The sequence below is a fragment of the Penicillium soppii genome (genome assembly GCF_028829465.1).
Source record: "Penicillium soppii strain IBT 18220 chromosome Unknown utg000004l, whole genome shotgun sequence".
NCBI lineage: Eukaryota > Fungi > Ascomycota > Eurotiomycetes > Eurotiales > Aspergillaceae > Penicillium > Penicillium soppii.
In genome coordinates this window covers 2,511,079-2,532,082 of record NW_026643234.1, presented here as the reverse complement: position 1 = coordinate 2,532,082, position 21,004 = coordinate 2,511,079, and the positions used below count along the sequence as shown (strand labels likewise).

Genomic DNA, 21,004 nt, shown 5'->3' with positions numbered 1-21,004 from the left:
TTTCAATCCACTTCCCTCGGCACTCGTCACTGCGGTTCTGGACCCACGAAACTGATTGTCCCAATTGAGGACACGAAGAGCATTTAGAATTGTGGTTACACTGCGGTCTTCTTCCGGGACACTGCGGCCCCTGGCATCCATTGTGAGAAGTTCCCTGGACAATGCCCAGCCTTGAACGATGATCCACCGGACTCCGCCAATGACGAATGTCCCAAACACGTTGTATAAATCTAGATTGGGACGGTGGCTTGACATCAAATCCACCAGTACAACCTAGTCCAATCATACTGTACGCCGTTCGGTGACCCATGGAACTGTTGTACTTCTTTACTTTACATCTACTGGCCCCAAAGAACATGTCAACCCCACGGCCTCGACCTTTGTGGAATGGACGTACGAGTCCTTCCTACCAACCGTCTGACGTACCTGCACTTCGTGTCCACTGGACGGAGCCAGGTACCAGGCACATTGGGGTCTCGGCTTTGGGGCGAGCGTGGCGGCAGATTCTTTCGGAAGTTATATAAATCCCCATTCTCCCCTCCCTCTGCCTTCTTCTTCTCAAACAACCACACTCTTTTTTTTGGTAACCGGTAACCCACACATTCTTTGACAGTCCTTTAACAGTCCTTTCATTTCACACAAGACATACAACACTCTTTTACACTTGTTCTACCCTTGTTACCGAACACTCCAAAAAAAGCAACAATGCAGTTCTCCAAGTCTCTCATGCTCCTCGCAACCCTGGCCACTGGCACATTCGCGCACCCCGCTGTCGGACGCCGTCAGGCAACAGCCACCAGCGCCGCCGTCTCCTCCGACTGGACTGCCACCCCCTCCAGCGGCGCGTACTCGACTGCTGGCTTCGGCAGCTCGACCAGCTCTTCGGGAACCGGTGTAACCTACGAGGGCAACGTCGGCAACCCCTACGGCAGCAACATCATTCAGATCTCGAGCTCCGACGCCAGCCAGTACAAGTACGTTGCTCAGTTCACTGGTGCCAACACCGACTCCTGGACCGTGGCCATCTTCAACAAGTATGGCTCGGACGGCAAGATGGACGGGTGGTACGGACAGGCCTGCTTGACCTTCACTCTTGCCGCTGGCGAGACCAAGTACGTTGCCTTCGATGACGACTCGCAGGGTGGCTGGGCTGCCGCCTCTGGCTCCACCATTCCCACCGATTCCAACGGTGGCTACGCCTCCACCTGGGGTGAATTCGACTTTGGATCCACTACCAACAACGGCTGGTCTGGCTTCGATGTCTCTGCTATTGCCGCTCAGAATGCCGACATGACCGTCTCTGGTATGGAGATCTGTGATGCTCTTGGTGGCACTTGCTCTTCTATCTCTCCCGATGCTGCCACCGTTAACAACGCCTACACCTCTGCTGAGACTGATGTCGGTGGTATCGGTGGTAACATTGCCTCCGGTCCTGTCCGTCTGGCTGTTACCATTGATTACAGCGGTTAAAAATGTTTTCTTTGATTTTTGATTCTGCTATGATTTGAATGATTGTTGAAGATAAGACTTTGTGACCATTCTGTTTTAGAATGGTCTGCTTCCCAGCTGGAATGGTTTCTGCTTCTGTGTCAATATAGAGACTTTAGGCTGGCCCTTTTTTGGATTTCAATATACCACATTCACTCGAATTATTTTCACTCAGCACAAAAATTCAATGTAACATGTAGACTGGTAAATCGTGTAGTTGTATTTTGATTTTTTGAACTTTATTGATACATGTTTCAGATTTCCCCGTGGCGTTAACGTGGCGGGTAGTGAACACATCATTGCATACGCAATTATTATGTAGACGCGACGCCATCTATGAACTACAACGCACTACTCCGTACATAACTTCCATGTTTCAAACAATTAAGACCGAGGTTAAAGATAAGACAAAAAAAACAAGCTCATTTCATTCTGAAGTTCATCATAAAAGCTAAAGTTAAAAAACAAAGGTATATCGACAATCACTTGCGAGGCCCAACCAGACCATAAAACTGCTGAGGCTTAATACTGAAGGCACCATTTGACTCCAGCTTATAATTAGGATCCGCGAATTCAAACTTAGTATCCTTGAGAATACTAGCAAGGGTGAAGAACGACCAGCGCCAAGCCCAGAGCTTACCAATGCACTCGCGCTTCCCGTTACCGAAGCCCTTCTTCGCAGCAGCAGGGAGCTGATCCCACTTCTCGCCGAGGACACGCTCAGGCTTGAAAGCCTCGGGATCCTCAAAGACCGCCGGATCACGGTTGACCTGTGCCAGGACGGCAATCATGGGCTGATTGTGGGCAATTTGGTATTCGCCTCCGGCGAGGAGAATGGGGCTCTTATCATTGGAGGGGATGGGCTCGATGTTGAAGCCGGGGGCGGTGGCGGAGAGACGGATTGACTCGCGGAGGATGGCTTCGATGTAGTTCAGGCTCTTGAGGTGTTCGAGGTCGATGTTGCCGTCGCCGACGACGCGGTCGAGTTCCTCCTGGGCCTTGGTGATTTCGGTCGGGTTCTCGATGAGGTAGTAGAGGGCGTAGGAGACGAGGTTTGGAGCGGTGGCGGCGCCGATGAAGATGGAGATGATTTCATCAATGATTTGCGACTCGGTGAGCTTCTCGCCACTCTCTGGGTCTGCGCCATTGATCATGGCATCGAGGATATCCTTGCGGGCCGTCTCGGGGTTATCCTTTCTAGTCTTGATCACGCTGGCGGCGAAGTTGCGCATGGTCTTGGTGTCTTTCTCGAAGCGGCGCTGGTACAGCCAGTTTAACACCTTAGGACGGGTAGGGCGCTTCATGGCCTCCATGGTGGCGCCTTCCATGGCGTTAATCATGGGGGGTTCTTCACCTTCGAGGACGTGCACGCGCTGGTTGAAGAACGATTGCATACACGAGGCCAGTAGGAGACGGTCGAGATCTTTTGTGAGCAGAGTGCGCTGCTTGGGTGCTGCGCTCCACTTCTTTGTGAGATCCGGGATGACCTCGGCCATGTCGGCGAAGAGGTTGTCGGTCGCGGATTGTGTGAGGTGAGGCATCATAATGCGATGGGCGATACCCCAACTTTTCTCGTCATCGTATGCGGTGAATAGACTGTCGTGGACTGCATATCGGATCTCGACAACAGGGCCTGTCACACACTTGCGAAATCGAGTCTGGTCGCAAATCTCTTCCAATAGAGCGACACTACCGATGAAGACGATTTCATGTCCTAGGGCATTGATTTTGAAAATGGAGCCTGGTGGAATCGAATCTCAAGATTAGTATTACAAGCATGTGATATTTGGCTTTTTTGATTAGACTTACCAAATTGTTTGGCGAGTTTGTTAAGAGAATTCCATGTTTCATTAGGGTTGACGTCAAAAACATTACCCAGGAGGGGAACTCCGGGGGGACCTGGAATGGGAGTAGGCATGAGGCTGATTAGTTTACTACACAAACAACAATAGTGCAGAGAGGGAAAAATGAAGCTGTTCGCACGAGCGGGGGGAGTAGCTTCTCTTAAGTTAAAATAATAAAAAACTTGACCTGTCTAACTGCAAGCTGAAGCAGCCCAGTTTAGTCCCACAGGGATCTCTCCTCTCTGGGTATTTCATCGTTCAGTTCACCATAGGTTCGGGGCGAGCTGAAGAGATCGGCGCGATTGCGATGTAATAGCGCAGATTGGACTGTGCCGATCGCACCAGAAGTAGTAATGCATCAGACTATCTGGAGACTCATCTGCAGCCATCTGGGTCCTTTGGAGCAATCAAAGCGCGCTACGGGTGGTAGTGCGACCACTGAGATCAATGGGGTTCACCACAATTGTCAGCTGGGGGAGCTTCTGCAGATTTTTTTATCTGAGGGGTTCGTAGACCGCTTCGATCGGCTGAGAAAGGCTTCGATCTTCCAAGTGGATTTGGAAGATATGATTGGTGATGCTGGTCACACAGATTATCACATTCATATTAATCTGAAAGCAAAACTTCACCAGCTCGTACTGACATCATCGTCCGTTTGCTTTGAGACATTGACCTCGGGTCGTATACAATACTTTTTGTCTGCAGGGATCATCTTTGATAGCTATTGTATACTGTATTGTATACTGTAGTATACAACATTGTCCTCGGCTCTAAGTGGAAATGTGTCAGATGTTTGTGTTCCTTGGGCCATTTTGGTCTTCCCGTGTTCCCGTGGTGGAGTGCTGGATGTTGATGCCGTCATTCGTCCAGGAGAGGACCTCGTACAGCTTCACTTTGTTCTAGTGTTGTACGTTGTATAAAATCTATGAGAATAGGAAACGGTGGACCCAAGGAAGTGCAACACCTAGACGCGAGGGCAATGGTAGTAATCTCACATTCCAAACTTCCACGTATTATATACTTCTGAATAGAATCATGAAAGCAAAGGCAATCCCTTTCTACTCAGGCTTATAGACTCTGGTAAAACTCCCGATTACAGCCTAAAGTTGCTAAATTTTGCTCCAGCCCGGGGGTAGTCCACTGGAGAAACAAAGTCAGGAAGCCATATTGCTCAGGTGCCAATAAATCCATGCCTCAGGACTCACTTTCTTATCGCTTATCTTTTCTTTCATCGCGTCGCATCGCGTCAAAGCTCAAAGCGATCAAACCCGTTGAAACAAAGAACCTGATTAATATATTACGATCTCGGGTCCCTCCAGATCAAGTTACAACTTACCAAACATGGCCGATTATGATGATGGAAATCGCGCTTTCCTGCAGGCCTTCATAGGCCGCTCGTCTATGACCTTCCAAGATGCGCAACCTGTCTTGGCTGCGATTCTGTCAGTCTCTGGTACTGTACATTGAGTCCTTGATGAATGAAGCCTCCCACTAACAGTCAAGTGGTAAATAGAAGGCCAAACGGTTGATCCCTCAGATATCGACCAAGAACAATTTTACTCCTACCTGGAAGCGGCAAACAAAGCGATTTCGCAATTCGACCTCGAGATCAGAAGTTCCATACCCCAAAACCCACAATCTACCGAGTCGGATACCACCCCAACGATACCAGCTCGAGTCTGGGCACTAGTCAATACTACGAGTGATCCTTTGACTCAGCTTGCGACAACGTACACCGCAGACGAGATTGCATTCCTCAAAAGGCTTCTCGACTTTATGTTCCTCACAAATAACACTGTCCGAAGCGAAGGGATGTGTGCAAAACAATTACAAGCGGTGGGACTACATAAAGCCCCGACTGGCGGACGCCAGTCCACGAGCAACGACCCTTCCCAACCCCAGAGTGCGGCCTCACAGTCCTTGACCATGACCCAGGCCGAAAAGGTGATAGTTAATCTCATCGCAGAGGGTTGGCTCCAAAAAAGCCAGAAGGGATACCTCACCCTAACCCCGCGAGCCTTGATGGAGCTGCGGGGGTGGTTAGTGGCAGAGTACAACGATGATAATGTCACAAGAATCAAGAAGTGTGCCGCGTGCAAAGAGACAATCACTGTGGTAAGTCCCCGTAATCTTGAGGTATGGAGAACGTATCTGACAGCTAGAGTAGGGCCAACGCTGCGCCGTCCTTGAGTGCAAGGGTCGACTGCATGATCATTGTATGGCCAACTTCTTCCGCATGAAGCAGTCAGAGACGTGCCCTGTGTGCGACGAGGAATGGCCTGGAAATTTCTTTGTAGGTGAGAGAGCGCTGACTGCGACCTCGAGGCCGAGCGGCGTTGCTCCGCGACGGACCCCCGTCCCTATTCGATCTTCAGAAGGGGCTTCGACCCAGGCGTCTCCTGCTCCACCCACTCCTCTTGATGCAAATCTTGAGAATAGTGAAGCTGACAGCGGAGAGGAAGAGTGAACCCAAGTTTCTACTGGCATGGCGGGCCATGGACTGTCTTGATCTTTGACGGGTGAGGTGAACGACAATTCAGACATATGTGCCTCATGCTTTAAATTTGGACGCCAAATGTGAATAGTTACGAATATATGTATCAAGATACCCACACAGAAACGCCGGCAGCAGGATTTCTGGTATGCACATCCGCAGCGAGGAATTCCCCAACACGCCAAAGTGAATATCCCAAGCGATGTCACGAGATGAGACATTGCAACTCAGCCTCTCTTGAGCTTTTTGGCAATTCCGATGGCGACGATACGAAAAGCTCTCTAAGGATTATGTACCTAGCTATCTAGAGTGAGATATCACATACGTTGGAATATTGGAGTCTCACACAGGCCTCCCTCAATGACCATGGCATGTAATCAAGTGTACCTTTTTTATAGAAAAAAAGGAAGGACAGTCTTGATTTTAGATCAATAGCCCAATGGTATAATGCAATGAGTAAACAAGGGAACTTTTACCTCCAGGGCTGTTTAATTCGAAGAGATTCATATAGTCGACACCTCAGGCAGACACCCCTAAGTCGAATTGGGTAACTCACCCCACGAAACCTACATAATGTACACTTCTTCCTTTTTGGTCCTTTTTCATCTGCCAATTTCTTCCAAGGACCAGTTTCATAGACACCTTTAACCTTGAATGTCATTTCGGTGACCCTCCGGCGGGATTTTGTCGGGAAGTTAATGACAAAACCCCAACGTTTCGGAGGGTCGGTTCTCCAGAAACCCCCACAAAATGCTCGCGCCAAACCTTCTCTTGGACATCGATGACGATGATCTGGGGAATCCCGTCCTAACTCGGGCAAGTCCGCCCCAATTCCGGCAACTTCTGCCCGTATGAAGGATGCCGATGGAAAACCTTCGGTTTCTCACAACCAATACTATATCTTCATTTATGATTTGTCTCCGCAGTTGCCGGTCTTTCCGTACATCCGTTGTGCAAGCCACTTAGGCAGCCTCATACGACATTCTTCCATGCCTTGGCGAGTTGTCAGAACTCAATCCATGGGCCTTGGGCTTCCTCGTATAAACCCCGTGGACAAACGCCTCTGCCGATTCCCCACATTTTGCCATGCATGGCCTGAGCGATTTTTAATTTCTATGTGCCTGGATCGGCACAGTTAGGAAAACTGCACTTAAATATCTAGCTTTCCTTTTTCAACTCTCTTGCATTCGGCGCTCAACATTGCCGATCGCATATTCCAGACTCTAGAAGATCGTATAGATCTGCTGTCCTTGATAAATCGAACTGGTCACCATATTGGAGATACTGCAATATGCAGTTCAAAGTAAGTTTCCCCACGTCAGATGGAAATTAATAACTGACAAGCTTCCTAGTCCTTCACATTCGTGGTCTTGCCACTGCTTGCACAACTTGGATCTGCTAGCGCTCCTAATAATCGTATCATAAAAAACATCAAGAAGTACACTGGCCCCAGCTCTCCAGCCAACTTCAGCAAGAATGTTTACAAGACCGGGTTCGACGATGTAACTTGGGACGAAGACAACTGGCTTCTGAGCACGACAAACCTGGAACAGGGTCGCTATGAATCGCGTGGATCAGTCGCCAACGGATATCTGGGAATCAACGTTGCCAGCGCCGGTCCTTTCTTCGAGATTGACAGTCCCGCCGACACTAGTGGCTGGCCATTGTTCTCTACTCGCCAGTCATTTGCAACCATCAGTGGATTCTTTGACTCACAGCCGACCACCAACGGTAGCAACTTCCCTTGGCTATCCCAGTACGGTGGTGACAGCGTTATCAGTGGTGTTCCCCACTGGGCTGGAATTATCTTGGACCTGGGAAATGGTACTTATTTGGACGCGAAGGTGGACAACAATACCATCTCTGATTACCGAACCACATATGACTTCCAGGCAGGTGTCTTGGTCTGGTCCTATAAATGGACCCCCGAGGGTGACAAGGGATCATACCAGATTACCTACCGCCTCTTTGCCCACAAGTTGTTTGTCAATCAGGCAGTCGTGGACTTGGAAATTATTCCATCCAAGGAATCAAAGGCGACAATTGTGAACGTCCTCGATGGTGCCTCTGCGGTGCGCACCGATTTCGTTGAGACAGGACAGGACGACGGTGCCATTTTCTCGGCAGTCCGACCGAATGGAATCGCTAATGTTACGGCTTATATTTATGCAAACATCACTGCCTCGTCAAATGTGGACCTGTCTTCTCGCAAGATCGTCCACAACAAGCCATACGTCCATGCCAATGAGTCTTCCATTGCCCAGGCTGTGGATGTGAAGTTCAAGGCTGATCAAGTGGTTCGCGTCACTAAATTTGTTGGAGGAGCTTCCACAGATGCTTTCAAAGATCCCAAAGAAACGGCCAAGAATGCATCGTCCACCGCAATGAAGAATGGCTATGCCAAGTCTCTTCGATCCCACATCGTGGAATGGGCAAGCGTTATGCCTGAAAGCTCCGTTGACCACTTCTCGTTCCCCAATGGAACTCTGCCTGCTGATAGCAACATTATTGATTACGCTGTTATCTCTGTGGCCAATACCTACTATTTGTTGCAAAATACTGTTGGCCAGAACGCCATTAAAGCAGTCGACGGAGCTCCAGTTAATGTGGACAGCATTTCGGTCGGTGGCTTAACATCCGACTCATACGGTGGTCAAGTCTTCTGGGATGCGGATGTCTGGATGCAGCCCGGTCTTGTGGCCTCTCACCCAGAGGCTTCCCAGCGATTCACTAATTTCCGTGTGGCCAAGTACGCGCAAGCTCAGGAAAACATCAAAACCTCTTTCTCAGGATCCCAGAACCAGACCAACTTCAGCCCATCGGCTGCGATCTTCCCCTGGACGAGCGGTCGATTTGGTAACTGCACAGCTACTGGTGCTTGCTGGGACTACCAGTATCACCTGAATGGTGACATTGGAATTTCCCTGGTCAACCAATGGGTGACCAGTGGTAATACCCAAATCTTCAAAGAGGAACACTTCCCGATCTACGACTCGGCGGCCACCCTCTATGCCGACCTGCTGGTTCGGAATGGGTCTTCTTGGACAATGAAAAACATGACCGACCCTGTGAGTTTAGCCTCTATTTCCAGAACACGAGTAATTAACCGATTTAGGATGAATATGCCAACCACGTCGATGCCGGTGGCTTCACGATGCCCATGGTTGCCGAAACTCTGCGACATGCCAACTCCTTCCGTCAGCAGTTTGGACTGGAGGAGAATTCGACGTGGGATGATATGGCTGATAATGTCTTGATTCTTCGTGAAAACGACGTGACCCTTGAGTACACCACCATGAATGGAAGTGCTGTTGTCAAGCAAGCCGATGTTGTCATGGTCACTTATCCCCTTGGCTATACCTCAAACTACACCAGCCAGAACTCGTTGGATGATTTGGATTACTATGCCGCCAAACAGTCTGCTGATGGCCCAGCCATGACCTGGGCTATTTTCTCCGCTGTTGCAGCCGAGATGTCCCCTTCTGGCTGCTCGGCCTATACATACGGCCAATACTCCTTCGCGCCGTACACGCGTGCACCCTTCTTCCAAATGTCCGAACAGCTGATAGACAATTCAACCATCAATGGAGGTACACATCCTGCATACCCCTTCCTGACTGGTCACGGTGGTGCCAACCAAGTCGCTATCTATGGTTATCTTGGTCTGCGATTGAGGCCAGATGACATTCTCCACGTTGATCCCAACCTTCCCCCGCAAATCCCATACTTGAAGTATCGCACCTTCTACTGGCGTGGATGGCCCATCTCGGCGTGGTCAAACTACACCCACACCACCATCAGTCATGCCGCAGGAACTGCACCCCTAGATACCGCCGACCAACGGTTTGCCAACAAGACCATCACAGTCCACTCAGGCCCTGAGACCGACGCGGTGACTTATCACCTCCCACTGAAGGGGTCACTTGTCATCCCCAACCGCCAAATTGGAACCGAGAACACGGTCGCGGGTAATCTCGTGCAATGCCAGCCGGTCATCTCCTCTGATGCCTTCCAGCCAGGTCAATTCCCCATCTCTGCGGTAGACGGCGCTGCCTCAACAAAATGGCAGCCATCACTAGCATCGGATATGAGTGCTGTGACAGTCTCTCTCGAAGACGAAGCCGGTGCCTTAGTCTCCGGCTTTTACTTCGACTGGGCCCAGGCACCACCAGTCAACGCCACCATCATCTTCCACAACAAGACCCTCCAAGATCCCGTCAAGGCTCTTTCTTCCCAGGGCTCGGACTACACAATCGTCCATTCTCTGACCAACATTACCCTGTCAGACCCATACGATTCTGAGACCACAAACCTGGATACCATTGCCATTCCCACTGGCAATACAACTAACGTCACTTTGTCATCTCCCGTGCCTGCAGCCCGATACGCATCTCTGCTTATCGTCGGCAATCAGGCCCTTGACTCTGTTGATGTGGAGGCCAAGAATGGAACTGGTGCAACCGTTGCTGAATGGGCCATTCTTGGAAATGAGAAGAGCAACTCCACTTCCGCTAAGAACAAGAGGAAGATGGATGTTCGTGCCGCGGCAGCTCTCTCTGGCGCGGATTCTTTCATGCGTCGTCGGAAGCAGTTCGATGGTCAGCTCTAGAGATTGAGTGGAATCAAGTACTTGTGATTGGTTCAATTATATATTCAGAACCTCGTTTTTGGATTTGCCGTTTGCGTGTCAGACTTGTAAATATATTTGGCTCATAGCACCAAGTTCTCTATTCAAAGCTCATGGAATTGTTGTCGTAAACAGGTCAGCTCAAAACATCATGAGAGAACACATGTCATTGTCATAAATATAGTAACCATAATATATCCAGGTCATCAAAATTAATCCAAGGCAAACCGATCCAGGAACTTGAATGTTCTCAAACCCTCCTTCACATCCTTGACAAAGGCATCTCCAACAGACCCAGCAACATAAACACCCTCTCTCTCAGTGGAGATCTGCCCAGTCTTCAGGGCTCCAACACCCCGCCCAAGCGCAGCAACAGGCTTTCCAAACCGGAAAGCATCAAGCAAAATATCCAAAGGTCTCCCAGCAGGATACAAAGACGAAGTACCATTCACCGGCTTCCCAGTAAAGGACTTACCGGAGAACAATCCCTCCGCCCCATCTGCAACAACAACAGCATCAAACTGCACAGCATCAGAAGCAGAATAAGTCTGATTCACGTTGTCCGCCATCCTCTCCGCAACAACAACAACATCAACACCCGCCGCGGCAAGCGCAGCCTGCAAATTCGCTCCCTGCGCAATAGAACTCTTGTTGGAAACCGAAGCAAGCAATCCAACCTTCAGTCCCTCCAGCGTCTTAAGCTTCTCTCCAAAAGCACCAATATGCGCAGTCGTGTTATCATGGTAGTACTTGTTATCCGGCGAGGGCGCAGAAATGCCAATTGCCTCCGCGACCCGAGTCGCAAGATCATTGCTAATACGATTGAGCTGGATAATAACGTTATTCTGAACGACCGAGCTCTTCACATTCGAGACCTCGAAGCGCATAGCGTCAACAACGAACTGCTTTTCCGCGGGAATGAGCGAGTTCCAGAACAAGCGGGGCTGAGACCAGACGTCCGCGAAGGTCGAGCTGACTGTTCGCTGGAGAGAGCCTGTTGCCTTGCGGGGCGCGGTGAAGAAGCCCTTGCCGGTGGTTTGGTTTGCTTGTTTGGGGGAGCCGGCGTTTTGCGTGTTGGGCGAGTAGGCGTCTTTGTTCAGCGGGATGTACATCTGGCCTGCGCCGTCGCGGTTGTTGTTGTGGACTGGGACGCGGGGGCGGTTGATGGGGAGCTGCTCGAAGTTGGGACCGTTGTGGCGGTTCAGTTGGGTGTCTAGGTAGGAGAAGAGGCGGCCTTGGAGGAGAGGGTCTTCGGTGAAATCAACGCCACGGACGATGTGGCCGGGTTGGAACTGTGTCTTGGTTAGTTTTGATTTTTGGGAATTGAGACTTGAGTACTTACCATGGCTTGCTCGGTTTCGGCGAAGTAGTTCAGGGGGTTGCGGTTCAGCTGCATCTTTCCGAGCTTGGTTACAGGCACGAGCTCTTCCGGGACGATCTTGGTGGGATCGAAAAGATCGAAGCCGAACCGGAGCTGGTCCTCTTCTTCCATAATTTGGACACCGAGCTGACGAGCGTTTAGTGGTTGAATCTCCGAAATGAAAGTATGGATCACTCACCTCCCACTCAGGGAAACGCCCAGCTTCAATGGACTCGAAAAGATCCTGGCGCATAAAGTCTGCGTTCTTACCAGCGGCCTGCTGAGCCTCCTCCCACACAAAGCTGGCCTTGCCCTGAAGACCCTTCCAGTGGAACTTGACGAGCTTGGTCTTTCCATCGTCAGTAACCAGACGGAAAGTGTGCACTCCGAATCCATCAACATGACGGAACGACCGAGGAATTCCGTGACCAGCCATTGCCCACAGCAGGGTATGCAGGGTACTAGGCTGCTGGCTGAAGAAGTCCCAAGCCGAATCGTGCGCAGTAGCAGCTTGGGGGATCTCATTATCACCGCGGGGCTTGACGGCGTGAATAAGATCCGGGAAAAGGATAGCATCTTGGATGAAGAAAACAGGGATGTTGTTTCCAACAATATCTGTCGATGAATTAGCCGCGTCCATTGTATCCGAGGTGGTCGACTGTACCAAAGTTTCCTTCGTCGGTATAGAAACGAGTGGCAAAGCCATGCACATCTCGTGCTGTATCGGCACTACCGCGACTTCCAGCAACGGTGGAAAAGCGCGTGAACATGGGTGTTTGTTTGCCCTTGGCGGACAGGAATGAAGCAGCGGTTATGTTGGACCAGTCGCCATAGGAGGTGAATGTGCCATGGGCACCAGCGCCTCGGGCGTGAACGGCCCGTTCGGGGACCTAAGCAACGGATATGTATAAGTTCGAGAACTGCGATTGAATTGGATAGCTAGGAACTTACGCGCTCATGATCGAAGCGCTGGATCTTCTGACGGAAGATAAAGTCCTCGAGCAAGGTCGGGCCTCGCTCGCCAGCACTGAGACTGTTCTGATCCTCAATGGGGCCGCCCACATCCGAGGTCAAATAGACATCCTGGTCTTTGAGGTAGAAGGCAGACAAGAATTTCTCCGTGTCAGCAGCAGCATCCTCATCACCTCGGCGCTCGAGATGAGGATTGTCCACTTCGCCGGTCATATACGGACAGGCAGCATTGGCAATGCCAACGAGGCCCGTGACTAGGGCAAGGACACGCATTATGGAAAATTTTCTAAAATACAATGGGGAAGCAAGCTCAAGTTCACACGAGCTGCAGGTCAGGCCAATTTATACGTGAATCAGCCCATTGGGACTTTTGCAGAGAACCAATGGGAAGGGGAACTTTGCACTCGTATAACCCACATGGAGATATTACTGATCAAGCACGGGCTGGTCCTTCTCCGACCAAGGCAATGATTATTAGAGCATCTTGGTCTAGGCCAAGCGTGACTAGATCGAATATGCAGTGGGGGTTTGCTTACCGTAAGCCAAGGGGATGCCTGCAGTGGATACGACTTAATGCATGCTTTCTCCCGACGGAACCTCTAAGTTGCGGCCGAATAGAAATACGTCGAAGTGATTGGTTTTCGGGGATAAACCGTCCTGTGCTACAATAGAATTTGGCAAAAGATTGACAATTCACTTTCGCGATCTTGGCGACTCGGTTTTAGGTCGGAGAAATCATTGAACAAAGAATATGAAGCGATGGTAAGTCCTGGAGATTTCTTGGCGTGATTCAACGTGCTGGTCGAGGCCACGAGGATTGGTAATAGCTGGTTGGCTCCACAGTCGTTAGTCGTTGGAGTGACGGAGTTCAGTTTGACCGTAATGACGACATGATGTCATTTTCAGGGAATCAAGGGATTTGATCCTCAAATTTCACGAGAGATCATCCACATGAAACAGTCAATGCTGTCTCAGCTTGAACAGATTCAATTACCCCTGAGAGCTGTGCAACGCCGAGTAGCTTGGATTGTTTTCAGTTGGAAGGAAAAAAAAAAGGAACCTAACGAGCGACAGGGGTTCAACTGCTAGTGCATAAAGGTAAGGAGCTTCTGCACCTCATCCCTGTAGCAGTGCACATCGCTGCCAAATATAGACATCCCTCCGCACTTTGGGGTCATTGTTTTGATGTGATAGCCAAGGTCTTGGACAGTAATGACATGCTGAAAGTGGGATGATTGATAAATTTAGATCATAGCCTTGATCATACTACTCCGTACACGGTTGAACGTATATGTACCGTGCCATTGGGCTTCGCGGGGTCGGTGGAGAGGCTCGCAGAGGCTTGGAGATGCTTGGCGCGGGAAAGGAACTTAGGCGATAAGACTCGTAGACATCTCGACGGATCAAGAGCTTGGCATGATTCAGGAGAAGAGTGCTATTTTTAAAATGTGATAAAAGTGATGGGAGGATGAAAAAATTGGGAATTGGTGAAATTGACAGGTGAGGGGTTGATATGGAGTTGTATTGGTATGTAGTCAGAGGTCAATATCTCAATATATTCAATGGAAGTTCAAAGTAAATATTGTAAATATTCACATTTTAGAACATTCTAAGAGCTCAGATAATTCAACATCAAGACATTCTAGTCTAATTCCTCGTCATCGGAACAATCTCACTCTCAATCGCAGGATCACTACGATCCACAAATCCCTGCTTAGCATACAACGCAGCACCGGCCTTGGAAGCATCAATATAAGCTCCAGCCCCCTCTTTATCCGCAACCTCACACCCCCAACGAACAAGCATAGAACCCGCCCCACGACGACGGTATTCAGGATGAGTACAGAGCATGTCGAGGTCTGAAAAACATTAGCAACAAACAAACACCCGCACGGAAAAGCTCATCACATACAGAAGTTCTTCCGATCACCGTAAAGGCGCTTGCGCTTCACCTCCATACCCCCAAAGAAAGCATCACAATCCGGACCAGGTTGCTCAGGGTGCCAAGGGGCGAAACGAGGCCCACGCTCCTCGGGCATGGCCAAATCCCATTTCGCGTAGGCGACTACCCGGGGCCGGCCGTCGACTTGCACGCTGGGATCGACCACTTTTATGTATTTCTGGAACGGCTTGGAGAGCATGTCTGTTCGGTTTGTCTCACTGAACCAGTTACGTACGCCTGGTGTGTCGGGCATCATGTGGCTCATGATTGGGTCATTGAAGACAGTGAACCATAGCTCCGTAATGGCTTGGATGTCTTCAAGTGTTGCAGGTTCGAGAAGTAGAGCCATTTTGAGTCCAATTGTTGGTATAGTGATTGAGTTGTTGGATGTTAAGAGGATACGTGGGGTATAAGCTGCGGTCGGGCTAGCGGCCAGCCTAAATGAATATTACATAAATCGAGATCAACTGGAAATCTGGTGTGGTATATACATAGGTAGTGATTTATATAGAGATATATTGAGGTTTTCGATCGATCCTGCAGATCGAATTTACAACTCCCTTCTTTTTTAAAGTGTAACCTGCCAATTCTAATATTTGGGGAATGTGACCCAGTTCCAAGGCTTTCCACCCTTGATCAACTGCGAATCCACACCGTTGCTTCCACTGCTGACATACAACACCTTGGTGAAAGCCACCTCGGTATAGTAAGTAAAAGAGACACCGACGGGGATGAACGCCACATCGCCCCCATACAGAGTGGCGACGGGGTAATCGCCAATCTGGATCATAAGCACACCCTCAATGACCTCAAAGGCCGCAGCCCCACCCAAGGTGTATGCCGGGGCGTTGTCCTTAGTCTGGCGACTGAGGGAGATAGTCGAGAGAGTGTAGTTGGTGTCTTGGGCCTGCTTGGGGGTAACCAGAGGTTGGACAACCTGGTAACCAAACTTGGAGCTCAAGTACTTGGGACCGTAGCCGTTGGCGACGAAGTAAGGCTCGCCCGCGTTACCGAGCGCATTGTCACCGGTGTGCCATTCGGAGTTGTCGACGGGAGCGGTGCCGTTGACGATATCGCGACGGGGTTCGAAGCCAAGCTTGGCGTACACGTCGAACTTTTGCAGAGAGGAGATGACGCTTGCGTCCGGGGACGATGAGCTGTTGGAGTGGGCGGGAACATAAGGGGTGTCGGTGCCTGATGTATAGTTGGTTCCGAGGGCATAGAAGAGGTCCCTGGAAGAGGTTAGACAGAGCACGGATAATCGATGTATAGAACGCTTACTCAAAGCCACCCGGAACAATCACGCCGACCATCTCGGTGTCGGGATCCAAGATCTGGAATGTGTGGGTGGTGTTCCGAACAACCGATCCATAGTCACCCTGCGTCAAGAGACGAGCCTGCTGCTCCGCAGCACCCTTCTGGGCCCAAAGCTGGAACCGACCCTTGAAGTTGAAGAAGTTCTCATAATGCTTCTGGTGAATATGGGGCAATACACCCAATGACGAGCTGGAAGGCGCATTGGTGCTCATCAAAGTGAACGCATTATCGGAAGAAGGGCCAGTCACCGTAAAGCGATACAGCTGATCGCCGATAGTGACGGCATGGGAGTTCGCGTAATGCGGAATCACATAGGGGCGCGGCGAAGAGGGCGCATTTTCAAGATATAGGTCTTCGAGACTGGCTGACTGGGCCAGGCCGAACGAGGCAAGCAGAAGCAACGCAGAAGTCAACATTTTCTTTTCGGTGATCTCTCCGGAGCTGGCATCCAAGGATCTATATATTCTGAAAAATAGGACTCGGGAATTCCGTGAACCGAACTAACAGTAACATTATGCAGGAACCGGATGGAATGCGGACCCTCTATATCCACTTTGTACGGTGATTTCGGCATTGAGATCAAGAAATAGAGTGAAAACCCCCTATGAATGAGCTCGGCAAACCCGGATCGGCATTAGTTGAGTCGATGCAGCGAAACGGCGGTGGGATTCTTCAAGTGAGCTTGCGCATTCCAGATCCACCGGGGAGGATCGTCATCAATCTTTGCCGACGTCAATATCCGGTGGCTTTTTGCCTAGAGGTCAAGTCATCGGGTCACAGGCCATATCTGATCATCTCCGAGATAACCGTTACTCCCGTGACATGATTATAAAGTGCATAGATGGCGCACCTGCACGCACACCTGCAGGCACAATATCGGCAATAGGGGCAAGAGGAAAATTTTCATGCGTGGGTCCTATTTTGAATTGACTTGGTGGAACTGACGGAGTTTCAATATGCACTATAGTATCAATGATAAAACGACCGTAGATGTTGGAAGATCGGAAAAGCTAATGCGGTAGACTATAACAATGTATACACACGGAAATTAACACCTCGTTGCAAGGTTGACTTCATTGGCAAATATCCACTTCCCGAAGCCACTGCAACAAGTGGCGTCGGCTTGAACGGAGCTCCGGAATGTTAAATAATCTATGCCGATTATTCAGCGGAATTAAAGGGGCTGAAATGGATAAATCTCCGTTTCATCGTTTCATTTGCAATCGATAGTACAATATTCCAAGGTTGTACACAGAAATGGACAGCATTGCAGACTGTCTGTGTTACAGGTGGTAAATTGGGGCTCAATTCAATATTGCCCTTTTAAACATTCACTTGGGCAACAAAAACGCCCCAACACTAATTGAAAGTCAGCAATTGCGATGTTCGTGGAATCTCAGAAAGGAGTGACATACGAAACAGCCGCGAAACAAGCACACAAAATAGACCCTTCTAAATAATTGGTTTTGCCTTTCAAAACAATAAAATTAACCAAAAGAACAGCACCAACTAATGCTACCACCTCAAAGCGATCGAAGTGCAAATTCATAGGTTTATCAAGTGCCCAACCGACCAGAACAAGGAGAGGTGAAACTAAAAGACCGATTTGAATAGCCGATCCCAAAGCAACGCTAATGGCGAGGTCCATTTGGCCTTTCGCAGCGACGACCACGGCTGTAACGTTTTCAGCAACATTACCCGCGATAGGAATGATGATTAGCCCGACGAAGGACTCGCCGAGGATTCCCTGCTCGTTCAGCACTGCGAAGCTGGAAGCGAAGTATTCAGCGCATATGGCGATCAGAGTGGTCGACATGATGAGGAGTGCGCATGATAGCGCGCGGTTTGCTAAAACTGTGTAATACTCGCAACCGCATCTCGGGTTGTGTTTGGGAGCCTGGTTGTGTGCTCTGGGTGTTCTCTCGGCTCTCTGTGAGGGCTCGATTTGAATCAGTGGTAATGCCGATTCGGGCTGTATACAAACCGGAGATGTTTGAGGATCAGTGGGAAGCTCCAGCTGCTGCATCTCTGGTTGGGAGAGGTCTCTGCTTGGGGTTTCGAAACGTGCAGGTTGTGATTCAAGATCTGCAGACATTCGACCCGTCGTGCTTGCAACTATCACATTTTCCGGCTTTGAGACAGGCTGCCGCGTGGGCCAAAAGAGCTCAGGATGAGATTTGAATTGGAACAAGAGATACAGGAAGTAGATGCCCAGGAGAATGAACGATACCGCTCTGCTGAACTCTAACGACATACGATCAGCGGATGTGGCATCCATCTCAATTCCATAGAAAGCACTCTGACGTATGTTTAGCATTGAGTTAGCGTAGACGCGCTAGAAACATACTGGGATCATGATGCAACATATTGTGAGATTAAGAAGGCCCACAAATGAATGTGTCAAGTCGGTGTTGTACGACAGGTCACGCGAGGAGAGAGAGCCTGCAATTATCGCGGAACCGAGAACGAAAAGGAGGTTCACAAGTATAGAGCCAAGGAGTGATGATTGAACAACTTTGATTCTGTTCTTGAGCAAAGCGGTGCTAGAGAATGTTAGATTCGGATCAGCTACAACGTTCGAAAAGATTGGATATTACATGCTAAATTCAGTTAGCAGGCCTGGCTCTCTCATAAAAGGATTGAAGGCTCACAAGATAATAAGCTCTGCTAGATTGCCAACAGTGATGTTGAGCAATGCACCGGCGGTTTCACCCAAGTCTTTGGAAATCCTCTCAGTGGCTTCAGTAAGTGTGACTGATAGCGGTATGATAGCGAGTAGATTCCAGATGAAGATAATCAATGCTGGAGTTTTGGTATTGGAAACAAGAATGGCTGCCAGTGAAAAGATAGCCGAGAAAATGACTTTGATACCAATCATCTCTTTCGTTTGTTCTTTGAATATAGAAGCCAGGCTGCATGATCTGCTGTTACCGTGATGTGTAAACGGACCGTCATCGCAATTATGCATTCGATCTTGCCAAACCAATCTTTTCAGATTATGGAAGAGATGATCCGAGTGTGATGGCCGAGAGGGTAGGTCACTGGGGTCTTTGCTATTGTCAATTGCATTGTTACAGTTTCCCAACTATTGGATAGGATGAGATAAACTCACAAGTTGGTTCATTTGGCCGTATGGGAAGTGACCCACTAGAGATAGGGTTGCTTTCAAAAGATGGAATGAGGTGGGAATTCTCATCGCCGTTGGAGTCGTAGAAAGAATTGATATCTTGCCTGTTTGTTGCAACGTCCAGGCTCATCACGAATGTTCCTTGCTCCGTCTTGTGGGAGTGGAATGCAATCACTTAGAGAACCCATTTATGTGGACTTACTTCGGATATTTGACTGTCAAAAAAGACAAGTCATAGCGTTCTCTGCGCGAATTGATAATAGAACCAGCCAATTATACGTCGTTCCGGATAAATTGTATAGCAGGCTTGGCACACGATCTCCTCGCAGTCTAGATAAAGTCATCTTCTCAAATGACCGATATAGGAAGTTTATTGGATGACAGGAATAGCGGGGGCAAATCATGCTGATGGGCCTGCTGATGGTGAGGTTTGTTCCTGTTTTGGATGTAATAATTCCCGCACAGTTGGCCTTGGCAGTTAGCTAGCGTGTACGAATTGCGATTACGAGTGGAAAAGGAGTAGACTTCAATTGATATTGTGGTGGGAACTCGAAGGACAATAGGTGCGTTAAATCACTCATATATCACCAGCCTGCGTAACTTTCTATGGTACCGAGGCGAAAGTCGGCTAGCTCTTCAACTCCTTTTCTACATGAATTATATACTCAATCCAGCGTAGAACCTTTTGATGTATATTATGCTACCCTCACTGCCCAAGCTTCCTAATCTGTCCAACCAAATCAACAACAGTCTCCCTGAAAGGGCGGTACTTAATCCCCAACTCCTTTGCCACAGTCGCGCCGTCAACCCCATAAGGAGCAATCGGCAATTTCCCCGTAGTATAATTTTGAGTAACAACATCAGCAGCCCACTGGAACTCTTCGCGAATAATATCTGCGGCAAGGTCATACGAGAAAGGCTCCTCAGAAGCAGCAATAAACCTCTTCCCACCCGCCTCCGGCGAAAGCAAAGCTTGAACGTGCACCTCAGCAAGATCACGCACGTCAATCCAAGCCGGCACACGCGCACCGGGCAGTGGGTCAGCGCCTGCAGCCACACTCCAGAGAACGGAGTTCGACTCATTCAGATCCGAGACCGTCGGGACGGGGTGGACGACCGGACCGAAGACCATGGGCGGGCAGAGAGTTACTAGGTCGAAATTTGGCTTTTGGGATGCGACGAATTCCCAAGCAGCTTGTTCAGCGAATTTCTTGGAGCCGCGATAGGCGACTACTGAGGTTGATTTTGGGTCGATTGCTTCTGCGTAGGTTAGGGGGTTCCAGTGGGCGGATGTGTAGGTGAAGTCTTGGGGTGGGGTGGCTGTTACGTCGACTACCGAGGCGAAGGAGGATGTAAGGACGATCCGTTTGATGGCGGGTTGTTTGGCGGAGGCGGAGAGAATTGATTTTACGCCGTTGATGGCGGGAATGATTAGTTCTTTTTCGTTATCGGTTGTGTTATAGAAGAAGGGCTGGTGAGTATTAGTAAAGGGGAGCTTTTGAGATGCTGGAGGTAATTGCATACGCTGGCAACATGGATAACTGCGTCGATGCCTTCCATTACAGAGTCAAAGACTCCGATTTGGGTGAAGTCCTCGATGACGACAAAATCGAGCTTTGAGGCATATTGAGGACGGGCAGCTTTCATCTGTTCTCCTTTTCGCTTTGATCTTGTTGATCCGCGGACTGAGAATCCGCGGGCTAAGAGGTTATCGACAACATGGGCACCGATGAATCCGGTTGCGCCGGTGACGAGGATATAGCTGCGGTTATTAGAACAGGTCGTCTAGGTATGATGGGTTGACTTACGAGGGTTGCGTGGACATGTTGGTAT

General features: G+C 49.5%; 9 protein-coding genes across 9 annotated transcripts; 3 read left to right on the top strand and 6 right to left on the bottom strand.

Annotated features, from left to right (window-relative positions):
* Positions 1 to 705: 705 nt before the first annotated feature.
* On the top strand, positions 706 to 1,470 carry N7529_004360 (putative allergen; the record flags this gene model as incomplete). The annotated part of the gene is made up of 1 exon (XM_057239887.1): positions 706 to 1,470. The coding sequence occupies one exon, from the start codon at positions 706 to 708 to the stop codon at positions 1,468 to 1,470; it is 765 nt and encodes a 254-aa protein (XP_057099182.1).
* Positions 1,471 to 1,970: 500 nt separating this feature from the next.
* N7529_004359 (uncharacterized protein) lies at positions 1,971 to 3,406 on the bottom strand (the record flags this gene model as incomplete). Its single annotated transcript, XM_057239886.1, has 2 exons — positions 1,971 to 3,229; positions 3,298 to 3,406. 2 exons carry the CDS (start codon positions 3,404 to 3,406, stop codon positions 1,971 to 1,973), a joined length of 1,368 nt encoding a protein of 455 aa, XP_057099181.1.
* A 1,267-nt stretch (positions 3,407 to 4,673) lies between these two features.
* N7529_004358 (non-structural maintenance of chromosomes element 1 family protein) lies at positions 4,674 to 5,799 on the top strand (the record flags this gene model as incomplete). Its single annotated transcript, XM_057239885.1, has 3 exons — positions 4,674 to 4,785; positions 4,846 to 5,447; positions 5,500 to 5,799. The coding sequence occupies 3 exons, from the start codon at positions 4,674 to 4,676 to the stop codon at positions 5,797 to 5,799; spliced, it is 1,014 nt and encodes a 337-aa protein (XP_057099180.1).
* Positions 5,800 to 7,117: 1,318 nt separating this feature from the next.
* On the top strand, positions 7,118 to 10,435 carry treA (alpha,alpha-trehalase treA; the record flags this gene model as incomplete). The annotated part of the gene is made up of 3 exons (XM_057239884.1): positions 7,118 to 7,129; positions 7,179 to 8,894; positions 8,942 to 10,435. 3 exons carry the CDS (start codon positions 7,118 to 7,120, stop codon positions 10,433 to 10,435), a joined length of 3,222 nt encoding a protein of 1,073 aa, XP_057099179.1.
* A 230-nt stretch (positions 10,436 to 10,665) lies between these two features.
* On the bottom strand, positions 10,666 to 13,058 carry cat1 (catalase catB; the record flags this gene model as incomplete). The annotated part of the gene is made up of 5 exons (XM_057239883.1): positions 10,666 to 11,745; positions 11,796 to 11,960; positions 12,013 to 12,428; positions 12,478 to 12,703; positions 12,765 to 13,058. The coding sequence occupies 5 exons, from the start codon at positions 13,056 to 13,058 to the stop codon at positions 10,666 to 10,668; spliced, it is 2,181 nt and encodes a 726-aa protein (XP_057099178.1).
* A 1,374-nt stretch (positions 13,059 to 14,432) lies between these two features.
* On the bottom strand, positions 14,433 to 15,076 carry N7529_004355 (uncharacterized protein; the record flags this gene model as incomplete). The annotated part of the gene is made up of 2 exons (XM_057239882.1): positions 14,433 to 14,644; positions 14,698 to 15,076. The coding sequence occupies 2 exons, from the start codon at positions 15,074 to 15,076 to the stop codon at positions 14,433 to 14,435; spliced, it is 591 nt and encodes a 196-aa protein (XP_057099177.1).
* Positions 15,077 to 15,316: 240 nt separating this feature from the next.
* On the bottom strand, positions 15,317 to 16,460 carry N7529_004354 (uncharacterized protein; the record flags this gene model as incomplete). The annotated part of the gene is made up of 2 exons (XM_057239881.1): positions 15,317 to 15,959; positions 16,009 to 16,460. 2 exons carry the CDS (start codon positions 16,458 to 16,460, stop codon positions 15,317 to 15,319), a joined length of 1,095 nt encoding a protein of 364 aa, XP_057099176.1.
* Positions 16,461 to 17,375: 915 nt separating this feature from the next.
* On the bottom strand, positions 17,376 to 18,922 carry N7529_004353 (Sodium/calcium exchanger membrane region; the record flags this gene model as incomplete). Its single annotated transcript, XM_057239880.1, has 5 exons — positions 17,376 to 17,403; positions 17,460 to 18,343; positions 18,392 to 18,587; positions 18,642 to 18,644; positions 18,696 to 18,922. 5 exons carry the CDS (start codon positions 18,920 to 18,922, stop codon positions 17,376 to 17,378), a joined length of 1,338 nt encoding a protein of 445 aa, XP_057099175.1.
* A 955-nt stretch (positions 18,923 to 19,877) lies between these two features.
* On the bottom strand, positions 19,878 to 20,693 carry N7529_004352 (uncharacterized protein; the record flags this gene model as incomplete). Its single annotated transcript, XM_057239879.1, has 1 exon — positions 19,878 to 20,693. The coding sequence occupies one exon, from the start codon at positions 20,691 to 20,693 to the stop codon at positions 19,878 to 19,880; it is 816 nt and encodes a 271-aa protein (XP_057099174.1).
* Positions 20,694 to 21,004: the final 311 nt, after the last annotated feature.